This window comes from Oryzias latipes, chromosome 10, assembly GCF_053564925.1.
Source record: "Oryzias latipes strain Hd-rR chromosome 10, Olatipes_Hd-rR_3.1".
Taxonomy (NCBI): Eukaryota; Metazoa; Chordata; class Actinopteri; order Beloniformes; family Adrianichthyidae; genus Oryzias; species Oryzias latipes.
Window position 1 is genome coordinate 29573368 of NC_136246.1, and position 24548 is coordinate 29597915.

General features: G+C 38.9%; 1 protein-coding gene across 2 annotated transcripts in view; it reads left to right on the top strand.

Annotated features, from left to right (window-relative positions):
* Positions 1–24548, top strand: part of aff2 (AF4/FMR2 family, member 2) — a 200410-nt gene that overhangs the window by 112579 nt on the left and 63283 nt on the right. For both annotated transcript variants that reach the window (XM_020706761.3, XM_020706762.3), the window contains exons 5-9: positions 1675–1719; positions 6711–6797; positions 8060–8096; positions 11158–11218; positions 17076–17127. In XM_020706761.3, coding sequence (XP_020562420.2) covers positions 1675–1719; positions 6711–6797; positions 8060–8096; positions 11158–11218; positions 17076–17127 — 282 coding nt within the window. The remainder of the gene's footprint in view (positions 1–1674; positions 1720–6710; positions 6798–8059; positions 8097–11157; positions 11219–17075; positions 17128–24548) is intronic.

Genomic DNA, 24548 nt, shown 5'->3' on the forward strand with positions numbered 1-24548 from the left:
TTTTTTTTTTTTTTTTTAATCATTTTGCTGCGACATTAATACCACATGGATTCAGATCCGTCGAAAAAGTCTCAGAATCAAAGGAGAGAGAACAAAGTTTTATGAGAGCTGGTTGGAAAATGTTTGCAACAAGTGCAGACCGAGTGCTGACATTATGCCGCCTCACGCCTTTCAACCAGGAACATTTTAGTTGTTGGGTAGACAAAAGGCACAAATATGAAGTTAATATAAGAAACCTTCCGATGTTCTGCTCGTGGGTCACTGGGTTCACAAGGCAGTGAACTTGACAGGTGACAGCATTCGCAGTCTCATCACTTCCCGTCTGGACAACTGCCAATCCTTTTTTATCTGGACTTCCCTAAAAAAATTCACAAACTTCAACTGCTCCAAAACTCTGAAGCCCAGATCTTCACACAAACCCCCTCCACTCTTAACATCACATCCATCATGCAGCAGCTCCACCGAGCCTCATCGGATCACCTACAAAATCCTCATACTGACATCCATAACCCCCACCCTCATCCACGTTGCCACTCCCACCCGCTATGTCAGGTCGTCCTCCTCCCTCCAACTGGTTGGACCCACCGCTTGTCTCATCTCCATGGGGGGCAGAGTGTTCAGCTCCCTTCCCTCTGATCTACCGAACATGGACTCACTCCCCGAGTTCTTTGAAAATCTCAAAATCTACATTTTTTGTCTTTTAATAATTGTATTATTCTAAATCATCTAAATCATGGCCTTGGGTGCCCAGAAAGGCACCATATAAATGTATTATTATTATTTTGCAGCTTTACAGTAAGACTACAAACACATGAATTTTTGTTTGTTTTTACTTTCAAATACTCTTTTTGGGGTCATTGTAGTGCACACCTTGTGGCTGTAGGAAATTCCAGCTCCTAGTTGTTCCAAACGTTTCCCATCCAAGAACCAACAAGCACCAGTCCTGTTCAGCTTCCAGATTCAGATGAGATCGATATGCCCAAGGTGATATGGATGACCTAAAATCATAAGAATTCCCTTTGCATATTAAGATGGTCTAGGCTGCACGGTGGCGTAGTGGTTAGCGCTCTGGACTGACAGACAGCGAGAAGTCCCTGGTTTGAATCCTTCCCGGGATCTCTCTGTGTGGACTTTGCATTAACAAGAAATTCACCTCGTAGTTGTAGGCGGGACCGTTGGCGCGGTGCATCCCCTGCCCCCAAGTGTACATGTGAGTGTGATTGTGTGGTAACACACTGGTGACCTGTCCAGGATGTACTCTGCCTTTGCCCAACAGTAGCTGGGCTGACTCAGGGAACCCCATGACCCCAACAGGGGTTCTGAACATGGATGGATTTTGAAATTATGGTTCGGATCTAAACGTATCGCCTCCTTTAGAGTTAGAACCGCTCAGCTTGATTCCCAAAGATTCTGGTTTTACACATTCCTGTCTGAGTTTCAGCTGGCTGCAGTGAAAGTCTGCCAGACAAACCAACTCAAGTGCTGAGCCGAGAAAGCAGAAACCCTTTGACTAAAAACTCAGCTCGATCTGCTCCAGTCAGTGGCGGATTACATTGAGGTTGAAGACGTGTCGACTGTGTGTTGCTTTTGATGTTGAAATATCACTTTTTGTGTGCGTTTGTGTGAGTGTGGAATGACACGCTCAATCTCTGTCTTTCTCCATTGTTTCTCCAGGTCAGCCTTCCAAACGAATCCAGCTGTGTGGAAGAGATCTTGCGGGTATGTTGCCTTTACACTCATTCACGTGCACACGCACACACACACACACAGAGTAATTGCAGTGATTATCAGCTGTTTTCTGTTTGCTCTCAAAGACTTGGGTCTCTCTACAGTCAATCTGATCGTGCAATGAAACCAAGAATAAGAAGGATTGCAATGAAGGGAAAAGAAAAAGATCCGTTGGCTCCGGTCAATGATTACACAACCTTCTTTAATGACTTCATGCCCAAATCTTTTCCACGCTCTCCCCTCATCCATCCTTTTTCTTTTTTTTTTCCTCGAATCTGCATGTCATCAAAACCCCATCAAGCTGCACATTTTTTCCACACTCTCCATCTTCTTTGTCCCTCCTATCTGCTTTGTTGCTCCCGCAGAAGAATGTTGACACGATCACTTTTCAGTTTTCTGTCAGGAGGACTTGCAGCCGTAAAAAAAAAAGAAAAACCGTCTCCTACCTATGTCAGAATCTTCTCCTTTCATTCTTCTCCGCCCTTTGCCATTCACCTCTCTCTTTGTGGCAGATCAATACTGCAGTCAACAGGCTGTGTGACAGATAGTATACCGTGAGCGCATGAAAGGCCTTTGTCAATAATATTGGTGCTCTATTGAATTGGGTCTGTGGTTTTCAGCTGTGTCAAGTAGAAAGAGTTCAGAATTGTGACATGGGGTGAATCGGAGCCAAAAACACATTTTTCTGTGTGTCTGTGATGCTACAGATATGTCAGCTGTCAAAATAACATGCTTGTCTTTTTACAGCTCAAGGAAAAGTGTTTATCACAGGCGTAGACCTCGACTCTGCTCGGCTTCTCACAGCGTCTGAGGATTTTGATGCAGGAAATGATCGCTTTTGTGGTTAAAAATAATGTTTTGCAACTCAGATTTGTACAAAGTCCTTCATGACTAGAAAACTTTAAGAAATAATAGAAAAAAAAATTGTTTTTTCTGATGAAAAATATAAATATCAGCTTGTTTGTTCGCAAAAATGCACAAAAAACAAATGGAGGGAAGTCTTCAGTTTGGGTTGTTCTGTCCAACAAGGCGTAACTATGAGTTTCTGGAATGAAAAAATTACCACCAACCTCATGTGAGTTCTCTTAACATCAATAAGCTACATTTAATCAGTGAAAAAAAACTGTTAATTCTCATACATCATTCATACAAAGCTCAGGTGAAGCCTTCATTTGGCTTTTCTGTGGTGCTTAAACACGTCTGAAGTAGCTTGTTTTCTTTGATCTGGATGTCCATAAAACCGTTTTCTCCATTTATTAGTTTATTGTACCTCACACCCTGCCGTCCTGTGCAGCTCCTGAGCTCAGCAATGGCCCCTTTACAGACAAATTATGAGTTATGGTGGAACCCAATGGGCAATTTGGACTTCTTTAGCATATTTAAGTGTCTTGAAAGTCAACTGAAAAAAAACTGCACATAGCTTAAAAAAAAAATCAAAAAAGAGAAATTTTACTCTGAAATAGAATTAAAAGTTCCAATATCCTTCAGACCAAATTCCGTTTTGAGCTGTAAAACGTTTATTTTTTACAGCTTTTCAGTGACAGACGGCGTATTCTTGTCACCCTTTAAGCAAACAGTCAAATCTCAGCTGACGCCTGTGTTTTCATCAACTGCTTGAAGCAGCCATTCTCCTCCTCTCACAAACTTCTTATTCTTTCTTCTTTTGATGGACGTCGATTGTTTTTAAAATCTTTCTAAACAAAGTTTGGCTTCTTCTGTGGTTTTTTTCCCATTTTTCTATATTCCACTGTAATTTTTACCTCTTGAACAGGGGTTTCTTTACCCTTTGCCATCTTAAATGCTAAATGGCGTATACTTATAGAGCGCTTTTCTACCTACAAGGCCCAAAACCCTTTACAGTCACAGACCCATTCACCCAGTAACACACACATTCACACACTGGTGGCGGCTCCGCTGCCGAACACTGGCACCAACCTACCACCAAAGGCAAGGTGGGGTTCAGTGTCTTGCCCAAGGACACTTTAACACATGGGTGTGCAAGGCGGGAATCGAACCTGCAATCTTACGATCTTAAGACGAATCTTACGATCTTAAACCGTTTACGCAATTTTCGTAATTGTAGCGTATTCTGAAGTGGAGAAAAGCAACCTTGTGCTGACAGGAAAAACTACCTTCAGTTATATTTTGAATCTCTGTGCATAGCAGAATTGAAAGGCCGCTTTTCTCTGCATCAGAATCATCTGATTTCATCTGATCGCATAAATGGTGGAAGACTTACAATAGACCAAATAGAGTTTTTTTTATTCAGGTGTCATCAGAAACGTCTTAGGTGTTAAAGGGTTAATAAGGGTATCTTAGTTATCAATCTCTAGATTAATATTTAAACTTTTAACTGTGGGTTTATTTGTTTGTTTGTGGGTCACCTATTTTAAATGTTACTATTTTATTTTGTAACTGTTAACTGAGTTTAAATGTCCTGCCTGACTGCGGTCATGTTAAATCACCACATAACTAAAAGTGATTTGATTTAAATATTAACTTCAAAAGTGCTTTTTGGACAGACGAGATTTTAAAAATAAAAGGTTTTGCTCAGCTCCCCTGAAACAAATTTTCTGAAAAGCTGAAAATTAGAGGATATTTTAATGACTAGACCTGTACGTTAAACTCATCGTGACATGACTAAATATTCCCGCCTTTTTTTAAATTAGCAGTATTTCTCGATTTCAAAGTTTAAGGGAAAAATGAAGTGGGTGATTTTTAATACGATCAGTAAACTTTAACATGTTTTACGTAAAAGTCTGTCATGACATTTGACGCAGTAATCAAAATAAAATACTCTTCAGTTCCAGTTACATTACGTGAAAACAAATCACACAGATTTTTTTCATTATAAGTTTTAAATTTCACTTTTTCTGGCGCGTCATGTGAAACATTATTTGCCGAGGTGCTGGAATGACTCTGTTTGGGATCAGTAGTCTTGTATTGCATAACCTGGGGTTGTGACGATGTCCTCCACCACTCAAGGAAATCCACAGTGATTCATGTTCTGGCTCACTTCTGCATGCGTCATCAGATGAGTCATTGGCCCCCAAAGGGGGGAACAGATGCATGATGGGATGCTTAGTCTGACCGAGTGACCTGCTGCTTGTCAGCTCAGTTGATGTGAAACATGTATGACTGTAAAGACCAGTGAGCATTTCTGCAATTTAGAAACTTAATGTTAAATGCATTTTTTTTTAGTTTAATCACCATTCTACGATGGAGTATTAGGGCCACTGTAAAAAATAAATAAATGCACGAAAATAAAGTCGTAAAATTGTGAGAAATAAGTTCCAATATTACAAGGATAAAGCCATGCTTTTTCAAAAACATAAGCCAGTCATGTAGGCCTCCTTATGTCCTTATACTTATAGTAAAACGGTGCCTTTTTCCTTTGGTCTGTGAGTGGTTTGATTATATTGAAATTCAGGTCTTCTGTAATTCCTCCAGTTTGGGGGTCCTAGCCCAGAGTGTACCAATCACCACAGAGACCCCTGTTGCCATCATCTTCCACATCTTTCTTCAATCTACTCACATTGCCATCACTTGGAATCAGCGCTATCATTTTGGCCTTTTCTCCCTCTTGTCCAATGTCCATTCCCATCTTAAGAAATCTTGTTTTTTCCCACTTACCGAACAGTTTGTCAGCAAATTGATCATGCCGTTCCATGTTCAGTGGGTCCTGCCTGCTAGCCAGATATACCATCGAGTCCTGCCTGGTGTGGTAGATCCTGATCCTTGTTTGTTTTTTTATACTGTTCCTGTGCAACCATGATTAGTGCCACTGTCCTGTGTGGTGCCTCTTTGCCCTCCATCATTCCACCTTTGTCCAGCCAATAGTAGGATGGAAACGCTGAAATGTCTGAAATGCTTCCACGATAGTTCCTGCTTTTCCTTCTCTTCTGCTGCTTGAGGAATAAACTCAGCACATTATCACTTGGGCCTGATGTAATCCTGGATCTGTGTTGATTCATCCTGGGGAGTAGCTCTGACATTTCAATCTCCCTGGTTCTCTCGGTGGTCTCTGGGTGCTGGAATAGGAGTGAAATGCTCCATGCATCGCAAGGATCTTCCTTGTCTTGGTGTCAGCGGCCCCCATCTCCTTTGTTGGCCATCTTCTTATGCCGGTGGGGTATCCAATGACTGGCAGGTCTTAGGTGTTGATACCCAATTCTTTGCTTTTGCCAGTCAGCTGACTTCTCAGGACTCCCCTTGTTGGTACTTGGCAGTTGCTGCTTTCGTTGTGGCTTCTTCATGGCCTTTCATTGCCTACGGGATTCAAGGGTTCACGTAGCTGTAGAATCAAAAGTCTACTTTGACTTTGACTCATCTGAGGTGAGGCATGATGGGATAGAAACAACTATACGCCACAAGCAGGAGTCATTTCATTATTTTCCTTTTCCTACAAATCCCCACGTGAAGATTTGTCGTACAAATAAGCACACAAACTGTTAATGCAACTGTGCACAGCACACAAAAAATGACAATCTGTGTGTCCACAATGTTAAGAACTGTTGCACACACAGACGTGTTCGAGCACACTTTTGCTCTTAATTAATTTAAGCGTCTACATATTGAGGCTGGAATTCAACAGAGAAGACTGTGATTAGAATAATTGAAAGGAGAGGCTGCATCTGCTCTGCTCCCTAATTGTAATGCAGCCAACTGGAGTCAGCTTTTATTTTCCTAATTTACCAAGTCTGCACTTAACTCACTCTCTGTACACTGATCCCTAGTGAGCCACGCCCCCCCCCGTGCACCTCCGAGTTCATACTATAAATACATTCACATCCACTCTGATGAGGATGCTGAAACACAACTGTGAGAAGATGCTGACTCCACTCCTGATGTTACAGAAACACTTCCTTTGCTCAGTGTGACGCTATACTTTACCCATCATTATTGTTTAGTTTTCCCTCATACATTTAGCTATGATTGGAACAATGATCGCTTTTGGATGATGTAGAAAATCTGTTTTTCAGGAGATGACCCATTCCTGGCCGCCTCCTCTCACAGCCATACACACTCCCGGAAAAGCGGAACAGACCAAGTTTCCCATCCCCAACAAGGTGAGTGATCCATTTCCCAGTGCCACTCAACTACTGAAAACTCAAGAGCCGATTAGGCAGTTAGCTTTTAGATTGCTCATTAAGTGAAGCAGATACTTGCCATTATCTGCTTTGTTGTCATGTTTGTTGGACCTGATCACATTTTTCCAGCTAGCTTTTAAAAAGACTGAAACTCGGATTTAAAAACACATATTCGCTCATTTTTTTGCAATTATTTTGCTTGTTTACACAGCTGTACTTAAAGCCATTGATAGAATTTTATAAAATGTATTAATGTTTTCTGAAATTTTTAGTAACTAAAAAATATTCTTGCAAAAAATTCTCCTTTTTTAGTAATAAAATTCAGAAAAAATACAAAAAAAAGGTGAGTACCTGGAGGAAAAAGTCGTAATGAATTACCAAGCAGTTATAGTTATATACAGTATACACATATACATTTAAATCAAAACTAAAGCATGTTTTTATCCAGATTCCAAGCTATTTCTTTCTCCTTTGAGGTGGATAACCAGAACATTCCTCGCATCTGCTCCTGGTTCTGCCCTTCTGTCAAAAAGTTTGCCCACCCCTAATATAAGGCGTGGTCACATGACCAACTGGTTACTTAACTCTAGAGAGCCTACAGGGTCAATTTATTTTTTCATATAGTTTTTTTTAACCCCTTGACCCCTGAATTTTTTTCCAGCAATGAAAAAAAAGAAAAAAATAGTTATTGTGCTTTTGGGGTTAAAACATAATTTGCATCCATTTTTTTTTTTTACATTAAGGGTGTTAATAAATCGAAACACCACACCTCTTTTACAGCACAATTTCAAATTTGAAAAGTTGAAACCTATAAAACTGCAATTACCATAGATATAAATAACTGTGTAGCAGCAACGCAAAACGTTAGTGAAAAAGGCCTGTAAAGATTGTCGTAAAGTTGGATCTTTTTTTTTTTACGATGCTTGCTCACCAAGCCCCCAGTGGCTGCTAGATGATTTGCATAAACTGATTTGTATTTCAGACCAGCTTCAAGTAGGAGGACACCAGGTTGTCCAAATCTTTGAACTTGAGCTCAGACACAACAGTGACATTCTGACAGATACTTGACGCTTTTCTGGTTGTGAAGCCACCTCGCCAATCTTTCAAATGGTGAAAGAAAACATCTGAAATCTACGTGACATCATCATTGTGCTGCTGCGGAATCAATAATCACATATATTTGTTTGTTCATTCAACTCTCTTCCCTTTGGCTCTCCCTTCCCTTCTTCCTTTCCCTCTAGGAGGCGCAGCATGTGACGTCAAGCTACAACCCTCAGAGTAAGTTTCCAAGCATGAGCACTCTCAAACCGGTTGAGATAATTACCAACGTAAAGGCAACTGCTTTGTGGGGAAAAAGAAGAGAAAAAAATGGCAACCACTCAAACGTGATGCTCTGAAAACCTTTGCTTTTATCTCTGCTTTTATTTGAACAAGTAATCTGACAAAAAGGGCTAAGTGGGAGTGGAGGAGGGAGAATTCTGTGGGCGATATTGGGAATGGACTGGGTCCAATTAAACAGCTAAAAGTGAAAAAGCTGGACTTTTGCATCCCAATCACGAATGTAACTTGACATTTTTATTACATTTTCCTAAGAAAGTAGCTCTTTTCATGAGCCATGTATGTTTGAAAGCACAGTCTGAACTGATTAGCATTTATAATTCATTGCTCTGCACTTGGAATATGACAAAACTAAATAATATCAGAGTTACATATTTACAGCACCAAAATCCATATTCCTTCTGCATTTTTTTAAGAATGTATCAAAGTTTGTGGTTCCTGTTACTGTGAAGCCCACTACGTCAAAAAAATGGACAGAAAATAACATTTTTGGGAATAAAGATGCTTTTTAAAACCCTTTGTTGAATTCAACAAAGAAAATGTGTTATATGATTTGTGATGAGTAATTGATATTGTCAGTTGTAGGTAATTTGCTAGGTTTTTGCTCACAAGAATGTTAGTTTTAAAAAAAAGAAAATTATTTATCCAGTGTTGCAGATTTGGTCCCCGCATTTTAATGTGGAGTAACTGTATGAAAAAGTATTATTAACAAATGTCACAGTCTTTCAATACAGCACTTTAAAATAATATATATTCTCAGCATAAGGTTTTGAAAATTAGCTAAACTTTTCCCGCCAAAAGTGTTTTTGAGATTTCTTGGAAGCAGCCGTTTTAAAATGAGCAGGAAAAGGCCTTCTACTGCCCCTAGTGGACTGATGAAAACTGCAGAGCAGAAAACATTGACCAAGTTAATTACACGCTGTGAGGTTCGCGGCTCGTGAGGCACCAACGTCATCAGTCAGATATACAAACTAATGAACACTACAGAGTGACTTATTCACCGGTTAAAGCGCGTTGTTTAAAATTTAATTTCAACATGTTTCTTCCGTCTAAAAACTGTAGCATTGAAAAAAAGCACCAAAATGGTTATTATTGACTTACTTTTACCTTTAAATGAAGTCTGTGCGCCACTTCTTCTGAAGAAACACATGGATAACCTGTTTGCATGAGACCCCAGTTTTCATTTTCTTTTTTCAGTTTTAAAACTCTCTCTCTCCCAGTGGAGATCACGTGTCTCCACAAATTCCTGAGATTAGACACGAAATCTGTCATTCAGAAGATGATGCTAAACAATATTAAAGATTAATTGGATGGCTGCACTTGACTTGCTACATCTAATTGTCTTACTTTTTAGCCGCTGTGTCACATTCTGTGGGATCACCAGTGCACTCTGCCTTGGTGTGCTTCTACTGCACATTTTTATCGGGTAAAAAAAGAATAAATAAACTGGCATCAAGGTAATTAGACAGTTGATGAGAAATAGAAAAATGAAGTAAATAAGCGCCTCTTCTGATGATAGAAAGAGCGAAACAGTGAAGTGCATGTGTCAGCTACAGTTCCTGTCGGTGTGTGCAGTGCAGTCTGGGCGCAGGTGAGGCACAGGCGGCTGGTGCCTCACCTGCCGCTTTCTCCTGTATTTGAACAGGAAATTAAAAAATTTGCTACTTTTTTATTTATTTATCAAAGAAACATTGAAATCCCACACAGAAAAAAAATCATAAAATAGACATGTCTAAAACATAATTGATAAGAATATCACCTGCCTTCCCTGAATGCACATCATTGCTTCCTAAGGTGGGTTTTGCACATGCTAATATGATAGGACTCTCAGAAATGCATGGATATAAATGACTTTTCTGAGAATACTGAAGGTAAGCGCAAAAAAATAAAAAAAAAACCAACAAGAAAAGCGAAGACAAGTACTTACTACTTTACAAACTACGAGCCAAACATGAATGGGGAGCATGCAAAGCAGGTGCTAAGAACAGAATTATGTTTAGGAAGACGGACAAACAGAAAACAAAAAAAATTACTAAAAGTCCAAAGGAATCTGAGATTTGGGAGGTTTTTCAAAACATGAAGGAAAAGTCTATCCTACATCATAACTGGTTAAAATGCATGTGTGTAGTTTTAATTTAAAAAACTACACACACACTATTTCAATTTTTTTCATTGTTAGAATTGATCATTTGTAATTTACATTTTTTTGTTTCATGTATAAATGTATTTTTAAATGGTGTAATGCACAAAATTGGTTTTAAAAATCAAACAAACACCTAAATATAAAAACTGTAACTATTAACATGTACACATTGTTTGGTGAGAATAAAAAAAATGCCACAATTTCGGTTTTCCCTAAATCCCCCTATAATTTTATTAGTCGAGGCAATTTCAACTCATGTTCCTATTTTTTATCTTTCCAAATGACAAATGAAAGTAAAACTTTAAAAATAATAAATGTAAAAGTTATTTTGCAATTAAGAAATAATGAATTTATTAGTTTAAACATAAACAATGATGTTATGTAAGCTCATCTGTCAAAAACAGCAAAAATATTTCCATTACCTTGGCGACTGGAGCCTGGTTGGTCTTAGCTTACCACTCCTCTGCACCACAATCTGCCTTTTTGTGAATGTACAGTATGTCCACCCTGAAAGTTAAAAGGAATTCATAATATTAAAAATTATTGATAAAAATAAAGTTTAGCCCTGAGATACAGAAGGGGTTTATGCAAACATACCCCCTCTTTTTCCAAAGGTTTCCTACAATAACAACAATAAAATTAGTGCAACTCAAAAAGCCTTCAGCTTCTTTCTGTTTGCTCAGCTGCTTGGCAGGATGAATAAAAAAACAAACAAAAAAAAAAAAAACAGGCAAAGACACACTTTTTATTTTCCTTCATAAAAATGCTAAAAGTTGACAGTAATTGAATTTGGCTTATTTTTAACTGAGATAAACACACAGGAGACAGGATGATTAAATGTCCTTTGCTGTGTTGCAGAGAGATGCCCTGTTCCAGCTAACAAGCCTGCTGCTAAAGCACCAACGGCACCACAGAAGTCGTAAGTATCTTTCTAAAACACACACAAATGGAGAGTTTCTGCTTTCCTGCTGTGCTTGCCTCCAGGTAAAATAAAACACGACTCTCGGATGGAATTTGCTGGTGGAAGGAGGAAAAATATGAAGATTGTGTGGATCAGAGCAGAAAAGTTCAGCCAGATTAATTTATCGTGAGCCAGGAGCATATTGCAACATCTCTGGCTGCAGTCTACTCCCGCATCCCTCATGAAGCTTAACAGTAAGATTCATGGTGGTATGAGACTGGGAAGGGAAAAATCTTGGCTCATAAAATCACCTCATGATCCCAAATTATCCTGTGTTTGACCATAAACAAGCTTAATGCGACTCTTTAGAACCTGCTAATATTTGGAACAGGAAATGGAGCCTGTTGTTGCTTGGCAACAATTTTATTTTAACGTGGTAAACAATTAACAAGTTAAAGATGAAAATATGGAGTGCTTTTTCTTTTTTTTAAGTAGTCACAGTTTTTGTTCACTTCTTCTAGCAAAATCTCTGAATGAAACATACAGATTTTCGTAAAATAACCAAACACCAAATTGAAGCGGTGTTTGATTCATCAGTTTTGAGTGGACCATAAAAAATGAATTTAGATGCATGTATACTTATAAACTTTTGAGAAAAATTTGCAACAGCGTTAGAAGGATTTGCCTAAATTTAGAGAAAAAAAATAGAGATTTACAAAAGGTGTTTTATTACTAAACTTGTCTTTAGTTTCTGTTGATATATTAGGTTTAAAGTCCCCCTCCAATCATCTTTTGATCTATTTTCGAAGCAATCCCAGCGAAGATTTAATAATGATTATTCCATTTTTAGACAAACTCAAAAAACCTGTCGTTTTCTAGGACGTAGTTTCTGCAGAACGGCAGTAGTTCATTAGAAATTCACCTCTAAACTGTGGGCGGGACTGTTGGCATGGGGTACCCCCACTTTCCCTTTCCGTTAATGAGATGTCTCTGGTTATACACTCTCCCACTAGCTTACAGCCCCTCCCACCCCAACCCAACATTACTAATACAACAAATGTTGGAGCTATCCAGTTTGACAGCGGGAAACAAATGAAAACAAATGGATCTAGTTGTCTGCAAGTGGACGCATCAGACTGGAGTGGAACAGGGAGCTTGTGGCCCAGCGTATTTCCTACATCACTAATATGATCTGCTCCTGATTCACAACGATTTGAATAAAGAAAAACTCAGAAATGCAATTTTAATCTAAAATTTCTTATATATGTCCTCCATCTTCAGACAAATACTACCATAATGTTGAAACCACTAAACACATTTTAATTTAAAGGCACAAGTGCTGCCGTGTTTCCTTGTCCAAACAAATATCACTGTCTACAGCAAATCAGGAAGAGATGTAGGTTTAAAAAAAAAAAAAGACACGTTCCTTGTTTTTGTTTCACATAATACATTGAAACAAGCATGGTAAATGAAGAATATTTAACCCAACAACATTAAGTTGTGTAACTGGCTTTTCTAAAACCTAGATGATGACTAGAGCAAAAGATATTTCTTCTGATCATTTTTTCAACACAAAGGAACAAAGTCTCTTTGTTGCTCCTCTGCTTTCTCCAGCAGTTACTGCATTCAGACATACACGCCGATATGTGAGTGTTCTGGCTCTGTCTTTTGTAAATGCTCCCTTGTGTTTATTAGCTTACTCGCTAAGTTATGTCCATCTGGCCCTTGCTGCTCTTTGGTGCCAAGCAGGTAATAGATTATCAGAGCCGCCGTGCTGAAACAGCTGCAAGTTTCTGACGTTTCCAAAGTAATTAAACTATTTTCCAAGAAAAACCATCTGACGGTACACGTTCCTCACATTCAGATCACATACTTTAATAAAGATGCCAGTATTCTCCACTCACAGTAAAGGTAACAACACCAACAGCTAACAGGCTGGAAAATGAAGTTAAAATCATTGAAACAAAATTTAAACTTACATAAGGATTTAAAATAACTTTAAGTGTAACTTATGGAGGAAAACCAGTTGGCTGTGTATTGCCAAGTATGTCTTAAATGATTCACAATGATACAGAATAAATAATCAAGTGAGAACTGTAGCTTCAATGGACTGGACAAAACATATTCATTTCATTTAGGTTTATTTTAGATTTATTCAAAATCATATTTAAAATTACGGATACTTTTCATGCTGATGTCTAATTATTAATAAATATATTTTATTTATAGTGAATCAGCAGAACTATGATAAAACACTGATCTTTGTATTATGACTTTAAGGGCATAAAAGTTCCCCTCTGATGAAAATCATTGTTGAGTTTTTGACATGTATGCCTGGCATTTTTCTTATGAAAGAGAACAAATGTAATAAGAAATGATTTATCCAGTATTTATTCCTTTCAAATCGCTGTCAGACAGTTGTGAAGACGCTCTTTTTGATTTAATGAGCTGTTGTGATGTCAGAACGGCCCAAGAGTGCAAGCTCAAGCTCCTTGATCTGCCCCGCCCACCGTGCACAAGCTAAGGTGTGGGAGGAGAGAACATTAGCACATTTAAAATTAAACTAAAAAATAAAGCCCCGTTAGCTGTATGTGTTCTCTATACTTGATCCATCTCTTGGAGGAGCGGTGAGCTGCAGAAACAGTCTGGTGGTTTAACCCTAACCGTAATCCTAAACCTAACCCTTCCGCTGGGTCCTGTCCGTGAGGTCAAGAAAAAAGTTCAGCACTGACGGCACGTATTTGGAAAATTACGTGGGAATAGTAACTGTCTTTCTGGCATTTCATTTTATCTGCTGAGCAAGTGAATTCAACAATCTGCATGGTAGCATCAAATCAGTTCTTAGCCACAGCCAGTTCTTTTTGCTGGTGCAATGTAGCCTGACTTATAATGTCATGTGAAGCATTTTTCTGGGGCGTATTAAAGTACTTTTTCGTGTGTAATTTTACTAAACAGCAGGGTCTAGTACACACATTCATTTTGTCATTCTGCATATTATTCAAAAAGTGCTTATTTGGAACCAAAAATGTCACTTTCCACTGTTTTCACCAAAACTTTTGTGAATAGAGACTGTCAGTCGGTGTCGTATATGGAGGTCTACTCAGTTCAGCACAAACTGCCACGCCCATGTAGAGGAGATTCTGGATCAGTGACTTCAGATAAACACAAAATATGGCTTTTTATCCCTTGTGCTATCTTAGATGACCCCACCCTTACATTGACGTGTTCTCCCTACCATGACAAAGGTGGATAGTGGTGGAAAGATTTCATGTAATCCATGGACACCAGTGAAGTTCACAAATCATTGATGAAAAAAGGTTCAGAGCACTGTCTAGTGGGTCTAGATGACCCAACTCCCAATGTTAAAGTGCCTAGGATAGCACAAGGGTTACGACATTTTGGTTGTGGGATTTTGGTTAAAACCTTTCTAATCATAGTTAAAATACCACTTTTTTACTGTCATAGGGGGACTTTAAGAACAGGTGAAAACTGGAGGCTGTGCTGTTCTCAGCTCATAATTGAATGTGGCTCATTGTATGTGGAAGTCCAAACCTCCAATGTCTGTCCTGAAAGTGCTCTCAGTCTCTCCGGTGCTTTTTATTCACATCCTCTCCTCTTTCCAGCTTCCACTCGTTCCCCTTCACTTCCCTGTCATTATCATCTCCATCTCACACACACTATCTTCCCCTATCCATCTCCTTCTTATGAAATAAAATATGAATCCATTTTTCTAACATTCAAACGTATCTATCAACACCGTGTGCTGCACCGTGCTCCTTATCTGCACAGCTTTTTCTCCTAGTGCTTCAGTTATTCAGGACTCGTAAAGCCCCACCTGAAAACACCACAACAATGGGGAGTGTTTTTTTCTTTTTCTTTTTTGCGGTGCAAGCACTGACAAGAGTGCTTCATGAGGCAGTAAAAATCCCTTTAGGGGTTTCTCCTGTCACAGCAGCAGCACTGCCAGCTTAAAATAACACTAGCTTTTGTGTGGTTTATATAAAGCCATAAAACATGGTAACTTGCCAGTGTACATAAATACAGAATCATTTGTGTGGTGAGAAGCAGGTGATGGTATGAGTGCCAGAATGATCGGTTTTATGTAATTGATATTAGATTTTTTGATTTTTTGAATGGAGGATAGTGTGTATACATTATAGCAGTCATAAAGACCTGCAAAAGTCTGTTTCCTAAAGAAAGGAAGTCTTTGCTGAAGGCGAGCAGTCAGAAAGTTTCCAGTTGAAAACACAATCTGACTGCCCTTTTGTAGCCCAAAAGTCTTTTTGAAGTTGATGTTCACCTTCTGCCTTCCTTCCCCAACAACAACTTATGAAGCAAAAAATGTCTCACTGGATTTGTGTGTTCATAACTGTAACTCAGACAGTATGTATTGCGCATATTTTGTAGCTGTGTTTCCTTTACAGATATGTGCACAACTTAATCGAAATTTGAGAAATGCAAAAAACAAAAACAAACCACAATTTCACAATTACACAGTTTCCATTAAATCATAATTATGCAATTAAACACAAACCAACTCACGCAATAAGTAATACAAAAACACAGATGTGAACAATACTTTGATTTACAGCAGATACATTCAAACCTCTGCCCAGGCACTAGCGCTCATCATCCTCATCTATCAGAGGAGACATCGGCGTCTTCTTTAGGCCATGGAGCGGCGAGCTCCTACATGGGGGAGCAGCTATGAATGAAGTCATTTTGAGAAATGGTGGTTGGAGTTGTGGATAGAACACACTAATCGCCTGATGCACACAGACAAAATGTCATTTACGCACAGATCAGAGTCACAAGTGGAAGAGAGGTTTTGAGACTCATGTCTTCTGATTTGTGTGTAAATGATGCATTTAAATGCTGGTATAATGCCGGGTCATCTCATTCATAGTATCTTAACATTTTCCACTTTCCTAAACAAATATAGGCTTATAGAAACGAATTTTAACAAAAAGTCTAAATGCAGTTTTTAAATCACAAATTTTTCCAGAACTCACTGTTTCAGCACAGGGGTTGGAGACGGGGTCGAGCACATCTCTCTCCGTAGTGTATCCCTCCATTGACCTTTTACTTTCGGCCTCTCCCATCAGGGGTTGCCACAGAGAAACAAGCCTCCCTCGAGGATGAGTTGCATGGTTAACTTGGCAATGTTTTACGCTGGATGCCCTTCCTGATGCAGCCCTCTCAATCCCACCGAGCTTGGGACTGGTGCAGTGGCAGAGAGGGGAGTAGGGAGCAGCAGCAGATTCGAACCCAGGTTTCACAGATGGAAAGTGCCGCAAACCAGGACGAGCTAACCCGGCCCCCATCCCTCCATCGACCTGATCGACTATATTTAGACTTTTTTGTTTAAAAATGGCACATTTTTACTAGATATTATTAACAATCCAAATGTAAAGAGGCTGATTAGAAAACGCATCAGAAAACTCTGGAGATATGAAAGGAGTCTTAAAACCTCTTCTGTACTTATAACTCTGATCTGTGCATAAATGTGGTTTCCTCTGCGTGCATCAGGCGATTGGTGCATACCATTTAAAGTCTTGTCTGCGTAGGAGACGTTTTGAATTCGTAGTTAGTTAAAGCCGGTGTAGTTTCAAGTTGTGCGTGTGTAAGTAATATTTTGTATTCCTACATTTTTGATATTCGTGTGTACATGTACATACAAGTACACACAGTTACAAAATGTATGAGTTACAAATCAAGAATGGCCACGCACAAATCCAGTGAGACTATAATCTCTCCATTAAAAATGCTATTAAACAACATTGTAACATGTGTATTTGAAAAGGTCACATCAGGACATGTCTGTAATTCAAGCATGCAGAAAGAAATGAAACAGTGTCCTTCTGTTGCTGTGCAGGATGTTGGAGGATGACTTGAAGATTAGCAGTGATGAAGAAGAAGCTGAACAGGTGAGTTCTTGTTTTCAGTACAATATGTAATCATTTATTTTGGTACACCATTCAAAAAAACAACAAATTGACCCTGAAAACACTGGATTCCTCAGACTTTATCCTACAGCCTGCATGTCTTTAACATCTTGTTTCAGTGCAAATGTGTGAAACATCACTTTACATCTGAAATGTTTAACATCAGCCCTTCTTAATGAAGACACAGAGGCCCTTTCACACCAAGGCAGTCATGCAGATTCAATTTAAACAGTCAGGAAATCACAACAGTCTGCACACCATTGATGCTATTTAGCTTTCACACTGCACTCTCGAGTGTGAACACAAGGCTGGAAGATACTAACCATGGAAAAGGTATAAAATCTACTCTTTTTGTGCTGACATTGGGGTTTTACAAACTTTTTCGAGCCAAGGTAGAGTTTTTCCTTAACAAAAAACACATGGCACACCAACAACCATCTGTATAAATGACATACCAGTCCCTCCAGCATCTTGCGTTTATAATAGTTATAATAGGTTGTTTTTTTTGTCTAAATTAAAAATGCAACTGTAAAAAAATGTTTTTATTTATTTTGATTAAAAAATAATTATTTCAATTTAGTTTCAGTTAAATGTGTCTGTTGGCCACTTAACCTTAATTAACAGAATGTATAACCCAAGATTATGTATAAAAAATGGACAAAATAAACATCGACGGCGAAAGCTAAACCACGGTGTAGTTAAGGACCACTGTATATTTGGAAAACTTTAATGTTTGAATAAAATCCAGCAATCAACTGCTTGATCTTCAGGCTGTAGCTTCATCATAACACCACATTTGTCAACACATTTTCTAATGTTTTTGTGATTCACAATTTTTTTTTATCCCCTAAATTTCCATGGTCCTTAAATTACTTTCTCTTTTGTTTTGATGGATTGACCCTCTGCATTCATGATGAGCTGTGAATTCAGGATCCTTCCTTTAAGGGCGGATAGGAGCTTCTTTGTTTGGTCCTTTTCAACTTTTTCTCAAGCCCAAAACCAGGCCGATGCGACCAAAAAAAGCAAACTGAGTCGAAGAAACTTGTGAAAATGTACTCAGAGATATTCTGATCAACTGGCGTTCCTGTAACTACATGCCGTCACTGCTGTAACTAACTAGCATTCAAAGTTTACACGTTATTTATATTTTAACTTTCAGTGTGTTATGTTTGGCTGTACAGGTTAAATATTTAAAAAAAAACTACACATTAGCACCAACCCACAACACCCTTCCTTTACTCAACTCAAAGCAAATTCAACAATTCCATAGGGACCTGCTTGAGATCGGATCAAACCAGCCGGAGTTCTTTGATCACACTTCAAATGATCTTCGCATGTATTATTTCTTTATACATCTGTTGACTGCAATCAGATTGAAGGAGCACTTCAAGGACCAAAACATTAAACAGATTGTTGAGCATTGAGTGTAAATTGATGAAAAACGTGGAGAGAAACACTGGAAGGAGACGAGAACCTCTAGTAAGAAAAGAGTTTATCATCATTACATGAATGACAGAAGACTCTCTGCAAAACTAACATTATTTTAATAACAGAAATATGATTTCGGGATTAGAAAAACAAATCATTTCCCATATATTAGACTGAATCTATTTAGCTCTTCATGCCGATGTGCTTTAAAAGTCTGTCTTTTTACTGTGGCGACAGGTGAAACTCTAAAATTCACTTTGTATCTAATATCTGGTGCGCCCCAGCTGGACTACATCCCAGAATGTTACATTGACATTCATGTGTCTTTAATAGATTACAGTTTTTTTCTTTGGTTATCTAAAAGTCATACACACTAAGGGAAGATTGAACAGCTTGATATACTCCAGAGTTCATGTCCGCAGGTGTCACCCCCCCTCCCCCCGCCACCCACCCCAAAAAAAGGGGAACGCCCTTTATATTATTATAATATACTTTTTTGAAAGGGACAGGACAAAAAGAAACATTGTTACAGCTTCAAATGCATCCAATGCTATGTCCACAGGCCAACTTACAGCTAATTTACAGACCAGGGGCCTCATTTATAAAACTTTGCGTTGGATTTGCGTCAGAAGTGGCGTACGGATGAAACATAGGACGTGCGTACGCACAGAAATATTCGGATTTATAAAACCGTGCGCACGCACATCTTACGCATCTTTCCTTTTATAAATCACAACCAATTCTAAATGCAGCGCAGCTTTTGGGGCTTCATGACACGTCCATAGTTGCCCATAAATAGTCCGTGAAACGCCCACAAATGAATATTCATTGATTGAGAAACTGGCGGCAATAATTGAGAGAGAGACTGGCGGCAATAATTGGGGAATCCCTTTTAAGGGGAGTGGTGACTGAGGCGGAGGGAGACACCGACGCGCCAGATGCACTGGGTGACACCCCCCCAAAAGCCCGCAGAGGTCCAAAGGGACGGCTCGAAGAAGTCGGAACCGGCTCATAAGACACTCGTCCTCGTTTGCCAGCATGTCTTCTTGCTGTCTAAAGATGCGTTCACTCCGAATTCTTTCATTTGCCACATCTTCTAAGAGCGCAAGATCAGCCATTGTGCGTCATTACGCATTGTGATGGGGCATTTTATTTCCCTCCATTTAATTACATCTGACAAGCTACAGATGTCGGTAATCATCCACGTGGAAATGGGAAAATGTTCCGCGCAAATGTAATTTCTTGTTGCTTTCTGAATGGTTGAGACATACGTTGTTTTATCAAAAATAAAACAAACTAAAGGCATATGCATGAATACCATAATTCCATAGCTTATGAAGAAATGTTTTAATATGAAAACAACTTTCCCCAGTGGACAATTAATACGTCCGTCCGTCCGTCTGTGTGATTGTGCACACGCAGCGGCTCCTCTCTCCCCTACCTTCAGTGTTTTTTGGCTTTTTTTTGGCTTTATCTTTTTGGGTTTATAGGATTTATTGTTTTTAAAAGAATGTATTTTAAGTCGTAAGTCGTTTATTTAGTATTTTATATGCTGCTTGCACTGTGGGGTGGGAGGAAAGCAATTTCATCTGTGCTGTATGTCTTACGGATGCAGCATATTTGACAATAAAGCTGACTTTGACTATATCTGCTCCACCAGACAGACACACTGACGAGAATATCAGTTTTGTACAGTATTTCGTTCTGTTAACTATATTATTTATGAGGATGAATTGCACTACATGCCAATATTGTAGAATATATTTCACTTTTCTTTTTGCAAATATGTGTTCATTTAAGTTTCTGTTGTAATTTTCGTTTGATTTATTTTGTTTGTTTCACTGCTGATTGATCAAACGGGTGTTGGTGTAGGCTGTCAATTGTAAGACTTGCTTTGTGAAGTCTTCATGTTATTTCTGAGAGGCAGTATTTTCACTTTCACGTGTTTCTTCCATCTGCCGACGGTGTCGCCGTTTCTCATTTCACCCGTTTTTGTGCGTACGCCTGGGTCAGAGCTTGCGTGAAGGACCGCACATTTTCCCGTCAAGTTTGCTTTTTATAAATCTCAACTATTGCGTAGAGAGTGGCGTACGCCTACTTTTGTGCGTACGCAACGTTTATAAATGAGGCCCCTGGTCCCTGAGAAATGCTCCAGGTAGGAAGTAGTAAAGGGATTCAAACAAAGTCTTGGTTTGTAGACTGTAATTTCACACAAATTATCCAGGAAGATAAAGAGCACAAGTAAATGAAACAGAGTAAGCAATACAACTGTCATTGTTAAAAAAGGGGAAGCACTAATAAAGAAAAAGCTAAAAAAATATCTCGTCAGTAAGTACGGTGTGACGAGGAGTTACACCGTTTAGTTTAGTTCAAGGATTAGCAGATCAAGCGAGTTTTCCTCTTTATTTGCTTTTTCTCTTTCATGTGACTTCGCTCATTTCAGACAAACAAGCAGCCATTTTTTTACCTGTGAAGTTCCTGTCAACGAAAGCAAATTAGGGGTGTGAAGGCTTTGCACGTTCACTGATTTAAAACGGCTCGAGAGGTAACACTGTTTTAAAATGAAAAGAACTCACTCGTGAAAAGGTCTGTGACTCATTTTAGAGATTCACTTTTTGAATGGTTGGAAGATTTTATCAGATGAGGAGGGTGGAGAGCTTCAAACCTCACAAGCAAACTGAGAAATCCCACAAATGTTTCATTGACGTTTCTCATTCATCCACGTGATGTTGTCTTTAAGTTGAGTCAAGCCATCTATATTTAAAGTCTTCATTAGTCTGACGAAACTAGTTCGATGCATGATGAAACGTTTCAAAAAAGAAGTCCAGTTGACCCAACTTCAAGACTTTACAAGAATTGTTTGCTTGTTGCTACTAGCTGCTTTCCTGTCAGCTAAAAACTTTAAGCTATGATAAAAAAGGGGGAAAATGTGTTATTAGTTTTGCAAAATTACCTGCTGTAGCTATGCAGATGACACAGATGTTTATAAAATTACACCAAAGGACAGAGGTCCTGTACAGGCACTTGGTAAATGCATTGAGGACATCAGTTTGCCACAACTTACTTCAGTTAAAGAAAAACTAAATGGAGGTCATTGTCTTCAGTGCTAAAGAGAAATTGTTGGAGGTTGCTACAGAGCTTCAATCTATTCCTCTAAAAACCACCGACCAGGCCAGAAACTTAGGTGGGATGATGGACACAGACCTACATTTTGATAAAAACATGAAAGCACTTACAAAAGCCAACTATCATCTTTAAAATATTCCAAGGCTTAAAATATTCCAACGATTAAAGATCTGATGTCTAAGCAAGACTTGGAGAAACTAGTTTATGCGCTCAATTGTAGTCAGCTTTTTTACAGGACAACAACAACAACAACGACAAAAAAAAACAATCAGAAAACTGCAGCTCATTCAGAATTATGCTGCTCGGGTTCTCTGACAAGGACCAAAAAAAGGTAGACCACACCAGTCCAGTTCTGAGTTCTTTACATTGGCTGCCTGTCTGTCAGAGCACAGACTTGAAACTTCTGCTGCTAGAGCTTTGAATGGTTTAGCACCAAAATACATGATTGACCTCCTGACCCAGTTTGTACTAGCCAGACCTCTCCAGTCATCTGGATCCTGTTTTTTGTCAGTTCCTAGAGACAAAAACCAAACATGGAGAAGCTGCATTCAGACTTCCAGAAAGCCTTAGATCAACTAAAACACTCAGTCTCTTTAAATCCTTTTTTTTTATTTAAGCCCCACCTGTTCTCAGCTCCATTTGATCATTTTTCATTCAAAAGTTTACATCCACACTCTCACTTTAATTAATTTCATTTTAACTTTTTTAAATTATTATTTTAATGATCACTCCTTAATTATTTTCATACTGTATAAACAGTACAGACCACAGGTTTGGACACACCTTCTCATTCAAATAAATGGGAAGGCTTGTCCAATCTTTTGGTCTGTACTGTATATATTTTAATTTAAAGTATTTTAAGTTGACTTTGTACATGAACTGTGCTATACCAGTTGTTAAACAACAAATACCATAACTTGACTTGACTTGCCAGGTTGCAACACATCTAACCTTTAAAATGGATTAAATGAATTTAGTCATGTTTAGCTCTGCAGTAATGGGAGGAAACCCAAGAACAGAGATAAATGTACATTTTTAAATGGTGTTTTCCATCCTCAATGGTCTGTTTACAAACTGAAGCAAAGATGCTCCCCGTTGGGTCTAATTCAGCGAGGCTGGCGCCTACGGACCAGAGGGGTCGAGTTTGTTTCGTGATACTGCTTTGAGCCGGTTTTCCCATACTTCCCGTCTTGTTTGTCTCAGAGAAAACTGGCGCGGTGGCCTTCTCCCCGCTAATCACTGTCATCAGACGCTAATGATGCCTCAGAAGAGTTCAGAGCAGGCAGCAGGGGTCACGCTTTTGTCCCCTCCCCTACTGGGCAGACGGAAATCAGTGATCATCAAAGAGTCTGTGAGATATTTGCTGTTAATAAAAAAAAAATTATAATCCTCTCATCCTCTTTTATCCGGTCTTTTGACTGCATAATTATCAGGTTGGTCAACATCATAATTAGAAATGATTGCAGGTCTTTACACTGGTTTTAAATATCACAGATATAGTACGGGAAATTGCTTCCAGCTAATGTACTTTTTTTAAATTGTACATTAAAACGTAAGAAGAAATTTAATAAGTCTTAATCTGGGTTTTAATCATAATTATCTTCATTAATTAAAAAAAAATCCATTCCTTCCTACATCAAATTTAAAGATTTCCCATGCTGCGTGTGGGACTGGCACATGGGAAATCAGGGTTCGATTCCCAGGGGGTATAACTAGCTTTGTCCAGTGTGGGTCCTTGGGCAAGACCCAACTATGTAGCTATAAGGGGACCCAAGTCTGGGTCTCCCTGTGCCGGTCCCTAGCCTGGATAAAATACAGGGTTGTGTCAGGAAGTGCATCCGGCGTGAAAATCCCTGCCAAACCAACTGTGCAAAACATCTGATTCACTGTCTGATTCACAAAAGGTGAACGACAATGCAACTTCACATGGAACACCACACGTTTTTCCTTCAATTACTTGAAGTTAGTACTGTATAACACAATTTGTTCCATGCAGAAGCAGGTCTTGCGCGGTTCTGCCAACTCCTCAGTTTGGAAGGTTTCTGTTGGCCTAAAGACATTTAATGATGCCATCCATTTGATTTGGATATTATTTAAATAAAATGTAAGGGAAGCTCCAGGACTGACACTGAAGGGTGAACAGAGGAAGTTTATAGCTACTGTCAGGACTGGTGATGAAAATCACCTTTTTGGTGTTTTTAACAGGTTCTTGTGACATTTTTTTTATGATGGAGGTAAATAATATGAGTGTTTCTTTATTCAAATTGTTGTGAAATCAGGAGCAGAGGAATAAAAATGTTTTGAAAAAGAGCTTATTTATATCATAGAAAATACAATGGGTGTCCCACAAGCCCCCTGCTCCGCCCCGTTCTTCTAGACCAATAGATCCATATTCTTTTGGGTCTGGCATCTGGCTCAAAACTGAGAAAAACTAACCTTTTTTTTTGCATTAGCAATGTTAGGTTAGGGTTGCGAGCAGCTGTAAGCTGACGGGTTTATACAAATATACACCTTGTATTTCCAAAGACTCATAACCCCTATTGGATCAGTAACATATGTCCAATACAAAAGGCCATCAGCTCTCATCTGTTTGCTGAGCTGCTGGACTGGACAAATGGACAAAACAAAAACTAATAAGTAATTAGATTTTACAACAATGTAGTTCTTCCAGTTTTGGTCTATTAGTAAAATTCCAACACAGCTTACCAGCATCTTTGCCAAAGATACAAACATGACCAGAGCATCCATCCACACCCCCAATGTGAATGCAAAAGAACCCAAAGTTTAAAACCGTGATGGTGTGTTTTGTGTCTGCAGATCAACATTGCAGCAAAATCTTACAAATGCTC